The 21829-nt window shown below is 48.4% G+C and overlaps 1 protein-coding gene across 1 annotated transcript in view; it reads left to right on the forward strand.

The window, feature by feature from the left end:
- LOC120984154 (gastrula zinc finger protein XlCGF53.1-like) overlaps positions 1-14573 on the forward strand; it is a 47348-nt gene extending 32775 nt beyond the window's left edge. Inside the window, exons 4-5 of the mRNA XM_040413300.1 lie at positions 13479-13525; positions 14567-14573. Coding sequence (XP_040269234.1) covers positions 13479-13525; positions 14567-14573 — 54 coding nt within the window. The remainder of the gene's footprint in view (positions 1-13478; positions 13526-14566) is intronic.
- The last annotated feature ends 7256 nt before the right edge of the window (positions 14574-21829 follow it).

The following is a 21829-nucleotide window of genomic DNA, read 5'->3' on the forward strand; positions in this document are numbered from 1 at the left end:
GAGGAGCTGATGTAGGAGGTGTCAGTGCTGAGGAGCTGATGTAGGTGGTGTCAGTGCTGAGGAGCTGATGTAGGAGGTGTCAGTGCTGAGGAGCTGATGTAGGAGGTGTCAGTGCTGAGGAGCTGATGTAGGAGGTGTCAGTGCTGAGGAGCTGATGTAGGAGGTGTCAGTGCTGAGAAGCTGATGTAGGAGGTGTCAGTGCTGAGGAGCTGATGTAGGAGGTGTCAGTGCTGAGGAGCTGCTGTAGGAGGTGTCAGTGCTGAGAAGCTGATGTAGGAGGTGTCAGTGCTGAGGAGCTGATGTAGGAGGTGTCAGTGCTGAGGAGCTGATGTAGGAGGTGTCAGTGCTGAGGAGCTGATGTAGGAGGTGTCAGTGCTGAGGAGCTGATGTAGGAGGTGTCAGTGCTGAGGAGCTGATGTAGGAGGTGTCAGTGCTAAGGAGCTGATGTAGGAGGTGTCAGTGCTGAGGAGCTGATGTAGGAGGTGTCAGTGCTGAGGAGCTGATGTAGGAGGTGTCAGTGCTGAGGAGCTGATGTAGGAGGTGTCAGTGCTAAGGAGCTGATGTAGGAGGTGTCAGTGCTGAGGAGCTGATGTAGGAGGAGTCAGTGCTAAGGAGCTGATGTAGGAGGTGTCAGTGCTAAGGAGCTGATGTAGGAGGTGTCAGTGCTGTTAGCTGTAGCCTTTGAAATTTACAAATTGCATTAAAAATAAAAGAAAATCTGCACAAATACATAAACGTCGGGTGGCCAAAGAGAGCAAAACAACCCTAATCCTAACCGCTTATGCACACAACCGTATGTAGTATCTTGCAGTCCGCAAAAAATACAGATAATGTCCATGAGTATTCCGTATTTTGCGGAAAGGAAATACGGACATATGGAGTATCTTCAGTTTTTTTGCAGACCCATTGAAATGAACGGTTCCACATCTGCAAAAAAAACAGAACGGACACGGAAAGAAAATACGTTCGTGTGCATGAGGCCTAACCCTAACCGCAAAAATTCTTTAAATAGATTGTTTTACAGTGAGTTCTGGGGATAACGAGAAACAAGGAATGCAACGCCTAATAGTTACCTAGGAGTTGTGTCTTACGTATGTTCAAAAAGGTAGCGAACCCTAACCCAGTATGTCAGGAAAAGGCAGAGCTACTAAATGTTTTTTTAACTGTGTATGTAGAAGAGAAAGGAGCTGATATGGTGCCAATGCTGAGGAGCTGATAATGGTGGTGCCAGTGCTGAGGAGCTGATGTAGGTGGTGCCAGTGCTCAGGAGATGGTGTAGGTAGGGCCAGTACTGAGGTTCTGATGTCTCTGGTGCCAGTGCTGAGGAGCTGATGTCAGTGGTCGGTGTAGAACACTGTGCCTGTATAGCGGTGTAGAACACTGTGCCTGTATAGCGGTGTAGAACACTGTGCCTGTATAGCGGTGTAGAACACTGTGCCTGTATAGCGGTGTAGAACACTGTGCCTGTATAGTGGTGTAGAACACTGTGCCTGTATAGTGGTGTAGAACACTGTGCCTGTATAGTGGTGTAGAACACTGTGCCTGTATAGTGGTGTAGAACACTGTGCCTGTATAGTGGTGTAGAACACTGTGCCTGTATAGTGGTGTAGAACACTGTGCCTGTATAGTGGTGTAGAACACTGGGCCTGTATAGTGGTGTAGAACACTGGGCCTGTATAGCGGTGTAGAACACTGTGCCTGTATAGCGGTGTAGAACACTGTGCCTGTATAGCGGTGTAGAACACTGTACCTGTATAGCGGTGTAGAGCACTGTGCCCGTATAGCGGTGTAGAGCACTGTGCCTGTATAGCGGTGTAGAGCACTGTGCCCGTATAGCGGTGTAGAACACTGTGCCTGTATAGCGGTGTAGAACACTGTGCCTGTATAGTGGTGTAGAACACTGTACCTGTATAGTGGTGTAGAACACTGTGCCCGTATAGCGGTGTAGAGCACTGTGCCTGTATAGCGGTGTAGAACACTGTGCCTGTATAGTGGTGTAGAACACTGTGCCTGTATGACGGTGTAGAACACTGTGCCTTTATAGCGGTGTAGAACACTGTGCCTGTATAGCGGTGTAGAACACTGTGCCTGTATAGTGGTGTAGAACACTGTACCTGTATAGTGGTGTAGAACACTGTGCCCGTATAGCGGTGTAGAGCACTGTGCCTGTATAGCGGTGTAGAACACTGTGCCTGTATAGTGGTGTAGAACACTGTGCCTGTATGACGGTGTAGAACACTGTGCCTTTATAGCGGTGTAGAACACTGTGCCTGTATAGCGGTGTAGAACACTGTGCCTGTATAGCGGTGTAGAACACTGTGCCTGTATAGTGGTGTAGAGCACTGTGCCTGTATAGCGGTGTAGAACACTGTGCCTGTATAGCGGTGTAGAACACTGTGCCTGTATAGCGGTGTAGAACACTGTGCCTGTATAGTGGTGTAGAGCACTGTGCCTGTATAGTGGTGTAGAACACTGTGCCTGTATAGCGGTGTAGAGCACTGTGCCTGTATAGTGGTGTAGAACACTGTGCCTGTATAGCGGTGTAGAACACTGTGCCTGTATAGCGGTGTAGAACACTGTGCCTGTATAGCGGTGTAGAACACTGTGCCTGTATAGCGGTGTAGAACACTGTGCCTTGCAGTAACACACATAGGGAGTCTGCTGTGGTAGTGATAATACTGTGAGTCCGTATGACATGCAGATGACAGGCGTCGCTCTTAGAATCACTGCACACCTCACTTATTAGGGCAGTCACGGGACCAAAACTGACCAAATAACTCCAGTGTGAACTCAGCCTTACAGGTCGATGTTAGCGCCAAGAAAAAGCGCGCTCCTTTTACACCGTCCTCAGCTGATTCCACATAGATGTCTATAGAACCTGTTCTATTAACCCCTTATACAAGTAGAGCCCCCGACAGAGTGGAGAGGGGGTCAGCAGTAGGGTTGTGGTGACGTCACTGATTATTTTGCCTTTCCTCTGATCTGTCAGAACAATAACCCCCAAAAAACGGATCCTGTCTGTGGAGCGTCCGCCTTCACTCGGTCAGCATTTGGTCAGTAATCCATCAGTATTGCTAATGCCAGAAAAACAGGAGTAGATCCAAAACAGAGATGACACGTGAATGGAATATGTCCATGTCTTCTGTGTTTTGTACCCACTCCTGCTTTTGTCTAGCAAATCACAAGCCGATTCTGATGGGACCACACAGGCCTTACAGCTGCTACACAGACAGGATCCGTGGTGCGTCTCATTTTTCCTTCCTTCTCACAGATCAGAAGAAAGGTCAAATAAATGATGATGTCAGCCAGGCCGAAAGGCAAAATAGTGGCACAGTCATGAAGTGCGGAGGGTGGGAACAGCATGAGAAGTCCACAGAGTGGCCCTATGACATAGTGGTGAGGTGGAAGCAGCATGAGGAGACCACAGAGTGGCAAGGTGACAGTATGGAGGTGGCAGCAGCATGAGGAGGCCACAGAGTGGCAAGGTGACAGTATGGAGGTGGCAGCAGCATCCGGAGGCCACAGAGTGGCAAGGTGACTGTAGCTCGCTCTGTTCCACTCTCCCGACACTCCCCAGACTTCAGACCGCAATGTCGGACCATTCAGTCATTCAATAATCTGGGATTGGAACTACAGCTATCGTCAGGAAATCGTTTATGGCCTCTCTGTTCGTACAGTCGGTCCAATATATGGAGGGTGGAAGTCCAATAGGTGGAAACGTTGCATATCAGCCTATGTTGGGGGATGCCATTCTGCCGCTGCAGCTCAAGGAGGGTGTGCTCTGCGGTGTACGAGTGGCTGAAGTGCATGCAAAGTTTCCTGGCCATTTTTAGGATGTTTTGCAGATGGGTGAAAGACTTGACAACCAGATTGCAGGGCACATGACTCAGCCCTCCTTGACGCAGCGCCGACATAATGTTCTTCCCGTTGTTAGTCACCATGGTTCCAATTTTCAGTTGTCGTGGAGAAAGCCAGGATCAGATTTCTTGTTGAAGGACACGGAGCAGTTCCTCCCCTGTGTGACTCAGTTCGCCCAGGCAAACGAGGTGCAGAACAGCGTGACACCACCATGCCCTGCACATGTGGTATGCTGGAGGGGCACTGTGAATTGTCCCTGCAGTGGAGGCTGAGGACATGGTGGAGGATGAGGAGGCAGAGGTGGACATTGTCGTTGGACCAACGGCGTGGCAACGTGGAGGCGAGAGCGGCATCACCTGGCCAAGTTGCTGGTGTGGCTGTGCAGGAACCACATTCACCCTGTGGGCCGTAAAGGACATGTATTGTCCCTGACCATAGTTACAGCTCCACGCGTCGGTGCTGCCGTGCCGACAGGCTCAAGGACTGGCCCACCTTCTGTTCTACATACGTGTGCAGGGCTGGTACTTCCTTTTGACAAAGAAATGACGGCTTGGGACTCTCCACCTTGACTCTGCACAAGCCATCAGTTCTCTGAAAGGTGCAGAGTCCACCACTTGGAAAGGGAGAGACTGCAGCACCAGCAACTTGGACAGGAGCACGTTCAGCTTCTGCGCCGTTGGATGAGTGCACGCATACTGCTGTCTCTTGGCAGTCGCTTCGGTGATCGATTGCTGATGGAATGACTGACGAGTAGGAGGAGCATCTGGACCAGCAGAAGGTGGGAAGGACAGACAGCTCCCTTCGGCTGAGGTGGTGGAGCCCCGACTGCCTGAAACCGGGTGCGTGCCACTGGGTGATTCAGCGGTTGCTGCGGCAGGCTGGACCACCACATCAGAGCTATGGTTCTCCCAGGCCACTTTATGGCAATGCTGCATATGTGGCACGCTTTACCTTCTGCCCACAGATTCTACATATGGCCATGTTCACCTCTTCCGGCGGCTTTAAAAAAAACTGCCACACTGCCGAGTAGTTGATTTTACCCCCAATAATATGAACTGACTGCTACCGCTGCCTCCTTGAACCCCTGCACCTCTACTTCCCAGGCAGTTAGGCTCCCGCGAAGTGGGTGATCCATTCCGGGCACGTTTGGCTACTGGCCTCCCACCGTTGCCACCCTGCTGACTTCCGCCCATGCTAGCGACTTGCTGACTCAGCCGCTGCCTCACAGGCAAGCTGTCACCCTCTTCTCCCGATGATGATGAAGCCCTTTAGTCACCCGGCTCCCAAGTGCGATCGGCTTCATCATCATCAAGTAGTGTTTGCACGTCACTGATGTCCTCCTCAACCGTCTCTGGGTCAGGAGCCTGAGCGCTCACAACACCAGCTCCCAGGCCACTCTCCTCATCACTACTTGCCCGCCTAGCGGAGGAAGCGGCAGATGTCTCCTTCACATCTTGGCTGGCCATTAGCTGCTGACTGCCCTCTAGTAGCTCTTCCTCGCTGAAAAGTGGAGCAGAGCCTACGGCATATAATACTTCTTGCGGTGAGGGAACTGAAAATGACAGAGGAAAGTTCAGGACAGGTGGGGGCACAGGGCCTGCTCCCGGGTCATGCCAACTAAGCGTTGTGTCAGAGGAACCCACCGACTCTTGGCTGGGGGTGTCTGATGTCACTTGGGATGAAGTGGATGACAGAGTTAACCATTCAAGAACCGCTGGGTTGCTGGTCAAGACACAACCGCAAGATGACACCAGGAGCTCAGGCCTCTCACTGCGACCCCTGCTGCCACGGCCCCTTACTCTGCTGTGACCTCTGCCTGCGCTAGAAATATTTAGGCCTCTGCCCCTCCCCTGTGCAGGGCACTTCTCTGTCTGACATACTGTTAGATCAAATATTTTTTATTTTGCCACTAGTACAGGGCTGTAGAATATATCACTGCACAGCTGAACTGCAATTAGGCCCTAATTTTTTTCTACTTTTACACAACACAAAAGGCTTTTCAACATATAAGTGTAACGTTGGACGGCGAATATATTTATATTTCGCCACTAATACACAGCAAAAAGGGCTTAACATATAACTGCACCGCACAAGGGTAAATAAGACATACTGTAGAAATATCTCCCTGTAATAAACCCTGTTAATGCCGGTATCACACAGAACTTGCACCCTAATAAGAACGGTTTGCTGGAATTACAGAGCTGTATAATGGCGGGTTCCCAGTCAGTGCAGCAAGGTGTAATAGGATTGTTCTTATTCCCCAGGCTGTAACCTCCTGTTCTGTCTTCATACACGCTCACACAGTGTGCAGTCTGAAATTCAGCATAAACCATTCCTGTCTTCCAAATAAGAGGACTGTTTTCTGTAGTCTAACTTGTTTATTGGTCAACAGGATTGTGAATTGGTAAAACTACAAGAATACAAATGGCTTGTATAAGTATAACATATAGAATAGCATGTACAGTAATACATTGACAGAGAAAGCAGATGTCTAAAATGACTGCCTATACATAGACTGCATGTCTAGCTAACAGAAATAACTTGCAGAGTGAGACTTATAGCTAGCTAAACAGCTCTGCAAAACATAATGTCCCTGAAACAAGGTAGATCTCACTCACCAGATATACTTGCACAAAGATGGTGGAGTTTAAGAAGGAGAACTGCATGGAACAGCTTTGCTGATATCCAGTAGTCTGTACGTAGACTGAAGACTGGGGCTTCTCCTTCCCAGAATGCCTTGCACTACCCACAATGCGTAGCACCTCCCACAAGCAATAATCTTTATTAACAAGAAAACAAGGTGCAATACATTTTTACTACCGCTAATAAATACAGGAATACAGAAATTGCAGCAGAATGAATTAGAGATGAAATAGACGTGAACTGAAATGAATCTCTCTCTGCTGGAGGCAGAACATCTCCCCTACTGAACCCTGTTTTACACAAATGCTGTGGAACAATCCCTCTCTATCCTTTTCCTGCACTTATAAACCGTTTTTTCACCACAATCAAGTCTTTCCTCGCACTGTCCCTAGCGCTTGCAGATGTCTCTCCCTGCACTAAGTACACTGGTAAATGGCAGAATCCAAGATGGCTGAGGGAATTTATAGGGCTGTGACATCACAGGGCTGGCTGGCTGCTGATTGGCTGCATGCATGGCATTATGGGTGATCCCACCTTCCCAGAGTTCCTTTCTCCATGTCCTCACATGTGCAGCAGCCATTTTAGGAAAAAATGTGATTCGTTACCACGAAGCGCGAGGAAATTTGGCTTCGGTGCGTATAACATTTTTCATCCACACCCCCATCCTCTCCTCTGCAGCGGTCTCATCATGAGCACCATTCCTACAGAGATTCAGCTGAAGATCTTAGCAGCTATATTGAGGATCACAATCCCTGACAAGCAGAGCAGAGAGGGGAATGAGGCAGCTCTTCAGCTTAGTGTTATGAAGTATTTTGTCCTGGCATGTGATTAGGACAGGTTCTGTGTGTACTAATAGGACGGCGGCCATTTTATTTCCTGCACAGAAGACATAGAACCGGACTAGCAGATGCCTGTTCTCCATGTGGAGTAAGTCCATGGGTGAACAGACAGAGCTGCACACAAGACCTAGAACAGGACTAGCAGATGTCTGTTCTCCATGTGGAGTAAGTCCATGGGTGAACAGACAGAGCTGCACACAAGACCTAGAACCAGACTAGCAGATGTCTGTTCTCCATGTGGAGTAAGTCCATGGATGAACAGACAGAGCTGCACACAAGACCTAGAACCGGACTAGCAGATGTCTGTTCTCCATGTGGAGTAAGTCCATGGGTGAACAGACAGAGCTGCACACAAGACCTAGAACCGGACTAGCAGATGTCTGTTCTCCATGTGGAGTAAGTCCATGGGTGAACAGAGAGCTGCACACAAGACCTAGAACCGGACTAGCAGATGTCTGTTCTCCATGTGGAGTAAGTCCATGGGTGAATAGACAGAGCTGCACACAAGACATAGAACCGGACTAGCAGATGCCTGTTCTCCATGTGGAGTTAGTCCATGGGTGAACAGACAGAGCTGCACACAAGACCTAGAACCAGACTAGCAGATGTCTGTTCTCCATGTGGAGTAAGTCCATGGATGAACAGACAGAGCTGCACACAAGACCTAGAACCGGACTAGCAGATGTCTGTTCTCCATGTGGAGTAAGTCCATGGGTGAACAGACAGAGCTGCACACAAGACCTAGAACCGGACTAGCAGATGTCTGTTCTCCATGTGGAGTTAGTCCATGGGTGAATAGACAGAGCTGCACACAAGACATAGAACCGGACTAGCAGATGCCTGTTCTCCATGTGGAGTTAGTCCATGGGTGAATAGACAGAGCTGCACACAAGACATAGAACCGGACTAGCAGATGTCTGTTCTCCATGTGGAGTAAGTCCATGGGTGAATAGACAGAGCTGCACACAAGACATAGAACCGGACTAGCAGATGTCTGTTCTCCATGTGGAGTTAGTCCAGACAGAGCCCATTGTGTTTGTTAATTGTGTCACAGGCAGAGGGGGGGTTTGTGTACATTTGTTGGAAGACCTGGGGGGGGGGGGGGGGGATAATTTGTATGATTCCTGTTCGGCGCCTAGGAGTGTTCGGTAGCTGACTTCATATTCGGGAAAAATAACAGCTTTGGCAGCGTTAACCCCTTTACCTACTCGAGGTGCTGTAACAGCAACTTTCCTATTGGTTGCTAGGGATGTTGCTAAGCTCTGACAAAGATATTGCAGCCTTCTCATTGGCTCACAAGCAAGAAGGGAGGTTACTGATGAAAAAAAAAAAACTTGAATATTCGCAATTACGAATATATAGCACTATATTCTAGATTTTCGCGGATTCTTGAAGTGCCGATACTCACAATAAAAATTTGCGATTAGAATATTCGCGCTCAACACTATACCAGAAGTGAATCTCGGGACGCCCCTGACGAAGTGGAGCGAAACCCGGGTCAGGCAGTGATATTTTATGTGATTTGATTAAGACAACAACTTTGTAAGTACAATAAAGTGCGACTATTTTTATCTGTACGCGGAGCGCACTATGTATGCATCTTTTGTTAAGGCTGCAGTGCTGGAATAATGGGCAGAAACGATCCTTGCGGTACCTGCATTCAGCACTGAAGTATATCATCATAACAAGAGATGTGTGAGCACCCGTGGACTAAGAGACAGCACGCAGACTTTGTTAGTTGTGTTGAGCATATACTTTTGATTGTTTCACCTTAATTTGTGCAGATCCGCTACCTTTTTTCTTTTACATGTCCGCAGGATGTCCTGCACATATCACTGAGCTGTTAGTGTCTTTGTATCACTACTAGGGGAGACCAACTGTTGTATGCGATGGCTCCCCCGATCATCACACCAGCAGTTGTCAGCCCTGCCATGAGAAGAACATAGGTGGCCACAGGATGTCCTGCCCATATATCAGTGAGCTGTTAGTGTCCCTTGTATCACTACTAGGGGTGACCAACTGTTGTATGCGATGGCCCCCACTGATCATCACACCAGCAGTTGTCAGCCCTGCCATGAGAAGAACATATATGGGCAGGACATCCTGTGGCCACCTATCACTGAGCTGTTAGTGTCCCTTGTATCACTACTAGGGGTGACCAACTGTTGTATGCAATGGCTCCCCCGATCATCACACCAGCAGTTGTCAGCCCTGCCATGAGAAGAACATATATGGGCAGGACATCCTGTGGCCACCTATCACTGAGCTGTTAGTGTCCCTTGTATCACTACTAGGGGTGACCAACTGTTGTATGCAATGGCTCCCCCGATCATCACACCAGCAGTTGTCACCCCTGCCATGAGAAGAACATAGGTGGCCACAGGATGTCCTGCCCATATATCAGTGAGCTGTTAGTGTCCCTTGTATCACTACTAGGGGTGACCAACTGTTGTATGCGATGGCTCCCCCGATCATCACACCAGCAGTTGTCAGCCCTGCCATGAGAAGAACATAGGTGGCCACAGGATGTCCTGCCCATATATCAGTGAGCTGTTAGTGTCCCTTGTATCACTACTAGGGGTGACCAACTGTCGTATGTGATGGCCCCCACTGATCATCACACCAGCAGTTGTCAGCCCTGCCATGAGAAGAACATATATGGGCAGGACATCCTGTGGCCACCTATCACTGAGCTGTTAGTGTCCCTTGTATCACTACTAGGGGTGACCAACTGTTGTATGCAATGGCTCCCCCGATCATCACACCAGCAGTTGTCAGCCCTGCCATGAGAAGAACATAGGTGGCCACAGGATGTCCTGCCCATATATCACTGAGCTGTTAGTGTCCCTTGTATCACTACTATTGGTGAATGACCGTTTTTTTTAATGGCTCCGCAGATCACACCAGCAGTTGTCAGCCCTGCCATGACAGGAACACATGTGGTGGCAGGATGTCCTTCACATATAGCTTCCCCGATCATCACACCAGCAGTTGTCAGCCCTGCCATGACAGGAACACATGTGGTGGCAGGATGTCCTTCGCATATAGCTTCCCCGATCATCACACCAGCAGTTGTCAGCCCTGCCATGACAGGAAAACATGTGGTGGCAGCAGGGCTTTTTTTCTCAGAGAAAAGGTGGTGGAACTCACCCCCCCCCTCCCCTGGCCACGCCCCTACCCAGCCCTAGGACTGCCCCCTACCCACCCCTAAGACCGCCCCCCTAGGACCGCAAGTAAAATTTGGGGGGGGGGGGGGGGCTATAAAAGTCCAGCCCAGCAAAGAAACCCCCCAGATGGGGATGGCACTGTTAATGGGGGGATCTGGGGATAACACTGTTATGGGGTGGAGGATCTGGGGATGGCATCCACAGATCCCCCATTCTATAACAGTGCCATCCACAGACCTCCAACACACCATAACAGTGCCATCCACAGACCCCCACCCCATAACAGTGTCATCCACAGACCCCCCATTGCCGCTCCAGTAGAGACTTATAAAATGTGTAATTAAATGAATAATGATTCATGCTGCCCCCTCAGTAGTATAACTTTCAATATATTGTAATCACAGGGCTACTGACATCGTAATCCAGGCCGGCCGGGCAGATGAGCGGCAGCGTCACTGACTGATGTCACGTGCCTGCGCCGCCTACTTTATGAATGAAGTAGGCGGCGCAAGCACGTGAAGTCAGTCAGTGACGCTGCCGCTCGTCTGCCCGGCCGGCCTGCATTACGATAACAGTAGCCCTGTGATTACAATATATTGAAAGTTATACTACAAAGGGGGCAGCATGAATCATTACTCATTTAATTACACATTTTATAAGTCTCTACTGGAGCGGCAATGGGGCCGGAGCACAGTGAACGTACCGGCCCCAGCTCCTCCTCCCAGTCCCTCCCCGCTGATACATCGCAGCCTGCGATGTCAAAAGGTGGCGGAACGCCGTTCCGGTGCGTTCCGCCAGAAAAAAAGCCATGGGTGGCAGGATGTCCTTCACATATAGCTCCCCAGATCATCACACCAGCAGTTGTCAGCCCTGCCATGACAAGAACACATGTGGTGGCAGGATGTCCTTCGCATATAGCTCCCCAGATCATCACACCAGCAGTTGTCAGCCCTGCCATGACAGGAACACATGTGGTGGCAGGATGTCCTTCACATATAGCTCCCCAGATCATAACACCAGCAGTGGTCAGCCCTGCCATGACAGGAACACATGTGGTGGCAGGATGTCCTTCGCATATAGCTCCCCAGATCATAACACCAGCAGTTGTCAGCCCTGCCATGACAGGAACACATGTGGTGGCCACAGGATGTCCTTCACATATAGCTCCCCAGATCATCACACCAGCAGTTGTCAGCCCTGCCATGACAGGAACACATGTGGTGGCAGGATGTCCTTCGCATATAGCTCCCCAGATCATAACACCAGCAGTGGTCAGCCCTGCCATGACAGGAAAACATGTGGTGGCAGGATGTCCTTCGCATATAGCTCCCCAGATCATCACACCAGCAGTTGTCAGCCCTGCCATGACAGGAACACATGTGGTGGCAGGATGTCCTTCGCATATAGCTCCCCAGATCATAACACCAGCAGTGGTCAGCCCTGCCATGACAGGAACACATGTGGTGGCAGGATGTCCTTCGCATATAGCTCCCCAGATCATCACACCAGCAGTTGTCAGCCCTGCCATGACAGGAACACATGTGGTGGCAGGATGTCCTTCGCATATAGCTCCCCCGATCATCACACCAGCAGTTGTCAGCCCTGCCATGACAGGAACACATGTGGTGTCAGGATGTCCTTCACATATAGCTCCCCAGATCATCACACCAGCAGTTGTCAGCCCTGCCATGACAGGAACACGTGTGGTGGCAGGATGTCCTTCACATATAGCTCCCCAGATCATCACACCAGCAGTTGTCAGCCCTGCCATCACAGGAACACATGTGGTGGCCACAGGATGTCCTTCACATATAGCTCCCCAGATCATCACACCAGCAGTTGTCAGCCCTGCCATGACAGGAACACATGTGGTGGCAGGATGTCCTTCGCATATGGCTCCCCAGATCATCACACCAGCAGTTGTCAGCCCTGCCATGACAGGAACACATGTGGTGGCAGGATGTCCTTCACATATAGCTCCCCAGATCATAACACCAGCAGTGGTCAGCCCTGCCATGACAGGAACACATGTGGTGGCCACAGGATGTCCTTCGCATATAGCTCCCCAGATCATAACACCAGCAGTTGTCAGCCCTGCCATGACAGGAACACATGTGGTGGCAGGATGTCCTTCACATATAGCTCCCCAGATCATCACACCAGCAGTTGTCAGCCCTGCCATGACAGGAACACATGTGGTGGCAGGATGTCCTTCGCATATAGCTCCCCAGATCATCACACCAGCATTTGAGGCAGTAAATTGTGCCACAGCAAAGACAGGATTGAAGTGCTCATTTTGAAGCCTCCATCCAAACCTTACCGTCACTGAATCCCAAACAAAAGCTGGATTCATCATTAAACACAACGCGCTTCCAGTCCATAGCAGTTCAGCTTTCTCATTCACCACTGCAGATGAAGGTGACAGTGGTTGGCTGTCAATGGTAGGACATATACCATAACACCAAATTTTCTACTGATAAGTCAGGGCAAAGATGGGTGTGTAATGAAGGTGCCGCCTGGGTCTGGATGATGGACCACAAAACTGTGTTAGCTGCTCATGCTTGCTGGCTGAACAAACAATCCTCTCTATGAGTGGTCTCTCTCGGCCGTCTGGAGCCTGTTCCCCATATGTGCGTGTCCTTATGGGACACTTCTCCTAACACTTCCTAACAGCTAGGTCAGAATTACCTAGATGGTGGGAAATTAATTGAAATGACCATCCTGATTCTCTCAGTTCAATGACGCGTCTCTCAAAATCTGTCCATTGGGCAAAATGTCTTCAAGAGTGTTATAGAGGCATGTTGAGCAGTCAATGATCCGTCACCCAAAGGTGGTCTCTGATAGCCTTTTTGTAGGGCAGTGGGGGAAGCTGTTTTTTGCCATCTCATCCATGAACCTGCTAGATTATGGCTGAACGGAGGCCAGGATAGTTCAGGAAGTCCATAATCGACCCTTTTATTTTATTTATCAGGTTTCTATAAGGTGTCAGGATGTCGCTGTCTATTTCTCCATGGATGAGTGGGAGTATTTAGAAGGACATGAGGATCTGTACAAGGATGCCATGATGGAGGACCACTGGCCTCTCACATTGCAAGGTAAGAAGAGACATATACAGTATATTGGATGTGCGGACAGGCTGGTACTGGCACACGTGGGAACAGTATTCAGATGTGTAGTGACATGAAATGTAGGAGCTCCACAATTTTCACTTCAAATGGCATTAGGACCGTGGTATCTGTCAGGATGATTTAGTATTCCGAAAAAGTGGGATACATTGGCGTGTTCTATCAGAAGTCTTTGTTGGGAAAGCCACCTGATAGATATGTCCAATGGAAGGGTGCATGGTATGCCAGGGAAGGGAGATAGACATAACTCCCCGCAGAAACCACATAGCCGCACCATGTTTGGACTCTATGTATATATATTTATATAGGCACACTGCAAGTGGGAGTACTAAATCCACCAAGTGGATGTAATTTATTAAAATATACAAATTTAAAATACTAACACATATAAAATGCTATACATGGCAACATAGTCTGCACCATAAACCCCCAGCACACAAAGCACAAAGCACACAGCAATGCTATACTGGCTGTATCATCCTCTCCTTTATCCAATACACAAATGCTCCTAGGATCGTCCAGCTTAGGCAAATGTCAATCAACTCGTGAATTCAACCTGCCGATGTGCTAAGTGCAGGTGGCTATAACACTGTGGAGGACTGTATCATCATAGCATGCAAAATCCAGGCATAGTCCAGGACGTACTTCTATTAAATCAATAGGCAGTCACTGATAACTTCGGAGCAGCCAACAAACCACAGGCACCCTCCTAACAGGAGCTGGGTCTTACCTTCTTCACTGCGTTGTGGCAGCGCTGGTTCCAGGCGGCCGCAGACCAGCGGCGTCCCACGTGGTGTGCTGAACCCCTACGTGTCCCACGTGACCTGGTAGCTTCAGAAATCGAATGGAACTGAAGTGACGTCACTGGTAAGCGGCGATTTTTCCAGGATTCGAATGTCTCCGAATTTTTTGATTTTCTCGATTTTTTCTTTAGATGGTGATATTGTCTCTCCTTGATCAATGAGACATACGCCCACTCCTTACGCCAGACGCGTTTCGAGGTGCTGTACCTCTTCCTCAGTGGCCAACTGAGTGAGCGCTTCCACATTCTTTTAAAGGGGCTGGTGTTCCCATAATGCTCCACTTTACTAAGCAATGTTAAAACTCCGGGATGGAGTGTGCCCATATATACAGGGAGTGCAGAATTATTAGGCAAGTTGTATTTTTGAGGATTAATTTTATTATTGAACAACAACCATGTTCTCAATGAACCCAAAAAACTCATTAATATCAAAGCTGAATATTTTTGGAAGTAGTTTTTAGTTTGTTTTTAGTTTTAGCTATTTTAGGGGGATATCTGTGTGTGCAGGTGACTATTACTGTGCATAATTATTAGGCAACTTAACAAAAAACAAATATATACCCATTTCAATTATTTATTTTTACCAGTGAAACCAATATAACATCTCAACATTCACAAATATACATTTCTGACATTCAAAAACAAAACAAAAACAAATCAGTGACCAATATAGCCACCTTTCTTTGCAAGGACACTCAAAAGCCTGCCATCCATGGATTCTGTCAGTGTTTTGATCTGTTCACCATCAACATTGCGTGCAGCAGCAACCACAGCCTCCCAGACACTGTTCAGAGAGGTGTACTGTTTTCCCTCCTTGTAAATCTCACATTTGATGATGGACCACAGGTTCTCAATGGGGTTCAGATCAGGTGAACAAGGAGGCCATGTCATTAGATTTTCTTCTTTTATACCCTTTCTTGCCAGCCACGCTGTGGAGTACTTGGACGCGTGTGATGGAGCATTGTCCTGCATGAAAATCATGTTTTTCTTGAAGGATGCAGACTTCTTCCTGTACCACTGTTGAAGAAGGTGTCTTCCAGAAACTGGCAGTAGGACTGGGAGTTGAGCTTGACTCCATCCTCAACCCGAAAAGGCCCCACAAGCTCATCTTTGATGATACCAGCCCAAACCAGTACTCCACCTCCACCTTGCTGGCGTCTGAGTCGGACTGGAGCTCTCTGCCCTTTACCAATCCAGCCACGGGCCCATCCATCTGGCCCATCAAGACTCACTCTCATTTCATCAGTCCATAAAACCTTAGAAAAATCAGTCTTGAGATATTTCTTGGCCCAGTCTTGACGTTTCAGCTTGTGTGTCTTGTTCAGTGGTGGTCGTCTTTCAGCCTTTCTTACCTTGGCCATGTCTCTGAGTATTGCACACCTTGTGCTTTTGGGCACTCCAGTGATGTTGCAGCTCTGAAATATGGCCAAACTGGTGGCAAGTGGCATCTTGGCAGCTGCACGCTTGACTTTTCTCAGTTCATGGGCAGTTATTTTGCGCCTTGGTTTTTCCACACGCTTCTTGCGACCCTGTTGACTATTTTGAATGAAACGCTTGATTGTTCGATGATCACGCTTCAGAAGCTTTGCAATTTTAAGAGTGCTGCATCCCTCTGCAAGATACCTCACTATTTTTGACTTTTCTGAGCCAGTCAAGTCCTTCTTTTGACCCATTTTGCCAAAGGAAAGGAAGTTGCCTAATAATTATGCACACCTGATATAGGGTGTTGATGTCATTAGACCACACCCCTTCTCATTACAGAGATGCACATCACCTAATATGCTTAATTGGTAGTAGGCTTTCGAGCTTATACAGCTTGGAATAAGACAACATGCATAAAGAGGATGATGTGGTCAAAATACTCATTTGCCTAATAATTCTGCACGCAGTGTATATATACACACACACTGTTCACATTCCTTTGGGCCTATGGGTGGGCCTTTTTAGGTGAGCACCTCATCCATTTAAGGTGAGAGGTTGAGCCGCTGGTGATTGTTCATTCATGTTTGGACTCTAGTTGTAGCCGGAACCCAGGCGGATCAATTAGGCCCGGTACCACCTTCCTACGACATTCTGGTCTAGAGCTATGAACCCTAAAGGGTTTTGTGGGTCACTTAATGTCAGCCCAGAAGAGGTGGGAGTGGACCCTTCCCAGAGGAGGGGCCGGCTACAGTTTAAAAGGCTTGTGCCAGCAAGCGGGCGTTTCTTTTACTGAAAGGGTGTCACATCGTGCCATGTGTTTGGAGAGACCTGGAAACCAGCTGACATAACTGCCCTCCATGTGAATACAGCAAAGGAGCATTCATCTATCCGGTAACTGACTTGTACTCTGTGTAATCCTGTTTGTACCATACCACCTGTATCTGTAACCTCAGACCACTGTATATATTCTCTGTCTATATTGTGTTATATCTAGTGAGCCCTTAAGGTGATCAAATATATCATTTAATCTTGTGCTGTCTTGTATCTCGATCACGAATCCCCACGTCCGTGTTTCGGCCTAGTTATAAGCTACTGCGGGTTGGTTTCTCACCCTATTTAATCCCGTTAGTGGACCGGGCTTATATTAAACGAGAAGCTGGTGGCAGATACCCGGGCTGAGAACACGCTGTTTCACTGCGGCAGTGACCAGGCTCCCTCAGCTTGTTGCCTCTCTGTGCCCGCGTGGACAGGAGGTGTCTGTGTAAACTGTACCAAGACTGACCTTACAGGCTCCTCTGGAGGGCGTAACGTCACGCCTTAGTAACGAGGGACTATACTGCGTCTCGTGAGCTCGACGTAGGTGACTTTAAGCGGGCACGAGACGTGGTATTCGTCACATTCTCCATCTTCAAACATGCCTTAAAAACACACCTTTTCAGGCTGGCTTATCAAGCTACCTAAAATGACTTTTCCCAGACTAAACCTCCCCCACCAACTCCTCCGGCCTAAACTCGATCCTCTAGTAGTCCCAAACCTGAAGCAGATCGGCCGGCACCCCTCCTGTCAGTTCAATAATGGCTCAAATCCTACTTATCACATCCAACTATTGATGTCACCCCCAATTCCTCATAGATTGTAAGCTCTTGTGAGCAGGGCCCTGACTCCTAGGGTTTCAGTTGCATATTAGCTGGTTAGTTTCGTTTTGTACATGAACCCTATGAATTTGTAAAGCTCTGCGGAGTATGGTGGCGCTATATAAATACATATTATTATATATATATACACACACACACTGCTCAAAAAAATAAAGGGAACACAAAAATAACACATCCTGAGTTAATTAAATATTCTTCTGAAATACTTTGTTCTTTACATAGTTGAATGTGCTGACAACAAAATCACACAAAAATAAAAAAAATGGAAATCAAATTTTTCGCCCCATGGAGGTCTGGATTTGGAGTCACACTCAAAATTAAAGTGGAAAAACCCACTACAGGCTGATCCAACTTTGATGTAATGTCCTTAAAACAAGTCAAAATGAGGCTCAGTAGTGTGTGTGGCCTCCACGTGCCTGTATGACCTCCCTACAACGCCTGTGCATGCTCCTGATGAGGTGGCGGACGGTCTCCTGAGGGATCTCCTCCCAGACCTGGACTAAAGCATCTGCCAACTCCTGGACAGTCTGTGGTGCAACGTGACGTTGGTGGATAGAGCGAGACATGATGTCCCAGATGTGCTCAATTGGATTCAGGTCTGGGGAACGGGCGGGCCAGTCCATAGCATCAATGCCTTCGTCTTGCAGGAACTGCTGACACACTCCAGCCACATGAGGTCTAGCATTGTCTTGCATTAGGAGGAACCCAGGGCCAACCGCACCAGCATATGGTCTCACAAGGGGTCTGAGGATCTCATCTCGGTACCTATGGCAGTCAGGCTTCCTCTGGCGAGCACATGGAGGGCTGTGCGGCCCTCCAAAGAAATGCCACCCGACACCATTACTTACCCAATGCCAAACCGGTCATGCTGGAGGATGTTGCAGGCAGCAGAACGTTCTCCACGGCATCTCCAGACTGTCACGTCTGTCACATGTGCTCAGTGTGAACCTTCATCTGTGAAGAGCACAGGGCGCCAGTGGCGAATTTGCCAATCTTGGTGTTCTCTGGCAAATGCCAAACGTCCTGCACGGTGTTGGGCTGTAAGCACAACCCCCACCTGTGGACGTCGGGCCCTCATATCACCCTCATGGAGTCTGTTTCTGACCGTTTGAGCAGACACATGCACATTTGTGGCCTGCTGGAGGTCATTTTGCAGGGCTCTGGCAGTGCTCCTCCTGTTCCTCCTTGCACAAAGGCGGAGGTAGCGGTCCTGCTGCTGGGTTGTTGCCCTCTTACGGCCGCCTCCACGTCTCCTGATGTACTGGCCTGTCTCCTGGTAGCGCCTCCATGCTCTGGACACTACGCTGACAGACACAGCAAACCTTCTTGCCACAGCTCGCATTGATGTGCCATCCTGGATAAGTTGCACTACCTGAGCCACTTGTGTGGGTTGTAGACTCCGTCTCATGCTACCACTAGAGTGAAAGCACCGCCAGCATTCAAAAGTGACCAAAACATCAGCCAGGAAGCATAGGAACTGAGAAGTGGTCTGTGGTCACCACCTGCAGAACCACTCCTTTATTGGGGGTGTCTTGCTAATTGCCTATAATTTCCACCTGTTGTCTATCCCATTTGCACAACAGCATGTGAAATTGATTGTCACTCAGTGTTGCTTCCTAAGTGGACAGTTTGATTTCACAGAAGTGTCATTGACTTGGAGTTACATTGTGTTGTTTAAGTGTTCCCTTTATTTTTTTGAGCAGTGTATATATATATATACACACACACATACATATACACACACACACACACACACTACATAGATATATATACTACATAGATATATATACACTACCGAGAACAGTGTACTGTGTATATATGATACAGAGGACAGTATATATATATATATATATATACACACACACATACACACACTACAGAGGACAGTATACTGTATATACTACAGAGGACATTATACCTTATATATACTACAGAGGACATTATACCTTATATATACTACAGAGTACTCTATACTGTATTTCCCCAGTCATCTCCATGACAGCACAAACTGAGATTGCCTTCCTCTGATAGGACAGGAAAAAAGCACACACAGGTTAAAAACCCCACCGCCACCCCTCATCGCCAGTGTTTTTCCTGTCCTGTCAAGGAAGAAATGCCAGAGAGGCGCTGGGAGCTCTTCTGGGTTCCCTAGTCCTTTTTTACCTTTTTTCTTCGCACCCTGCTACGGCGGGGTGTCATCTGTTAGACCGGAGGTCGGTTCCGGGGTCCGGCTCTTCCCTCTTCCAGGTGCGGTCTATGCCCGGGTCACCCTCATTCATGGTGATCCCGGTGAAGTTCCCTCTGCGGCGGCCCAGGCGGGCTTGAAGCAGTGCGGTAGGGCGGCTGGAGCGACGCTATGACGTGCTTCCCTCCAGTCGCCAGGTGATGACGTCAGACGCCGGGAGGCGTGGCCAGCGTCGTGACGTCACGGAGGCCGCCGCCAGCGCCAAACTCAAAAAGGAACGCTGATTCGGACCGCTCTGAGGCCTCCACGGTTCACCTTACCTGCTTACAGCAACTCAAGTGGATGGGAGCTGAGAAGATGAGCGCCCCTACCACCACTGGCTCGGGTCCTGAGCCCCCTACCACTCTGGGCGGTGGAGAAAAAGTCTACCTCCTCTGTTAAATCCAGACCCAGGAAGTGCGGCGTCTGTTCTAAGCGCCTTCCTTCCTCAGGGTCCAAGTTACTGTGTAAAGACTGCACCTCTACCGTGGTGAAGGCAGAGTCCTCTAGTTTTATGGAGGAGATCAAGACTCTGGTCAGAACGGAGGTCCAATCAGCGTTGGCCGCTAGGGACCCCCCTGCCTCCCCTATACCCCAGCCCTGTCAGGGCCACAGACCACCCTCCTCCAGAGGCCTGGACTACTCTGGGAGTGACCTGGACTCGGCCGACTCTGTTTTGTCAGATGTGGGGACCTCTACTAGATCTCAGGAATTGGAGGAAAGTAGTGAGTACAGGAGATTCCTCTTTAACCCAGAGGATATCGAATAATTGATCTGAACCATCAGGGCCACTATTAAGATGGAGGTCCCTAAGAGGTCCAAGTCAGTCCAGGAGGAGATTTTTGGGGGTTTAGGGGAGAGGCACAAATCGGTGTTCCCGGTCCCGGACAACGTCCAGAAGATTATACTTGCAGAATGGGAGAAGCCGGAGAAGGGTTCCTTAATCCCACGGGGCCTCAAAAAAAAAGATACCCCTTCGACGAAGCGGACTGTGCCGACTGGGAGGCCATTCCCAGGGTGGACGCTTCCATTGCTAAACGAACGGTCCTTCCGTTTGAGGACGCAGCGCAGTTCAAGGACCCTCTAGATAGGAAAGCCGAGAGTCTGCTCAAGAGAACCTGGGAAGCTACAGCAGCTCTCTTAAAACCGGGGGTAGCAGCGACGTGTGTGGCTCGTACACTCGCATTGTGGTTTGAACAACTAGAGCACCATATAGCGAATAAGGCCCCTCGGGAGGAGATCCTGGACAGTATTCCTCTTCTGAAGAAGGCCACTTTCTTTCTTGCAGATGCCGCTGCAGAATCGGTTAGGCTATTTATAGTATACTGTATATATATACTACAGAGGACAGAATACTGTATATACACTACAGAGTACACTATACTGTGTATATATATATATATACTACAGAGGACAGTATACTGTATATACACTACAGAGGACAGTATACTGTATATACACACTACAGAGGACAGTATACTGTATATACACACTACAGAGGACAGTATACTGTATATACACACTACAGAGGACAGTATACTGTATATACACTACAGAGGACAGTATACTGTATATACACTACAGAGGACAGTATACTGTATATACACACTACAGAGGACAGTATACTGTATATATACACTACAGAGGACAGTATACTGTATATATACACTACAGAGGACAGTATACTGTATATATACACTACAGAGGACAGTATACTGTATATACACACTACAGAGGACAGTATACTGTATATACACACTACAGAGGACAGTATACTGTATATACACACTACAGAGGACAGTATACTGTATATACACACTACAGAGGACAGTATACTGTATATATACACTACAGAGGACAGTATACTGTATATATACACTACAGAGGACAGTATACTGTATATATACACTACAGAGGACAGTATACTGTATATATACACTACAGAGGACAGTATACTGTATATATACACTACAGAGGACAGTATACTGTATATATACACTACAGAGGACAGTATACTGTATATATACACTACAGAGGACAGTATACTGTATATATACACTACAGAGGACAGTATACTGTATATATACACTACAG

Source organism: Bufo bufo, unplaced genomic scaffold, assembly GCF_905171765.1.
Source record: "Bufo bufo unplaced genomic scaffold, aBufBuf1.1, whole genome shotgun sequence".
NCBI lineage: Eukaryota > Metazoa > Chordata > Amphibia > Anura > Bufonidae > Bufo > Bufo bufo.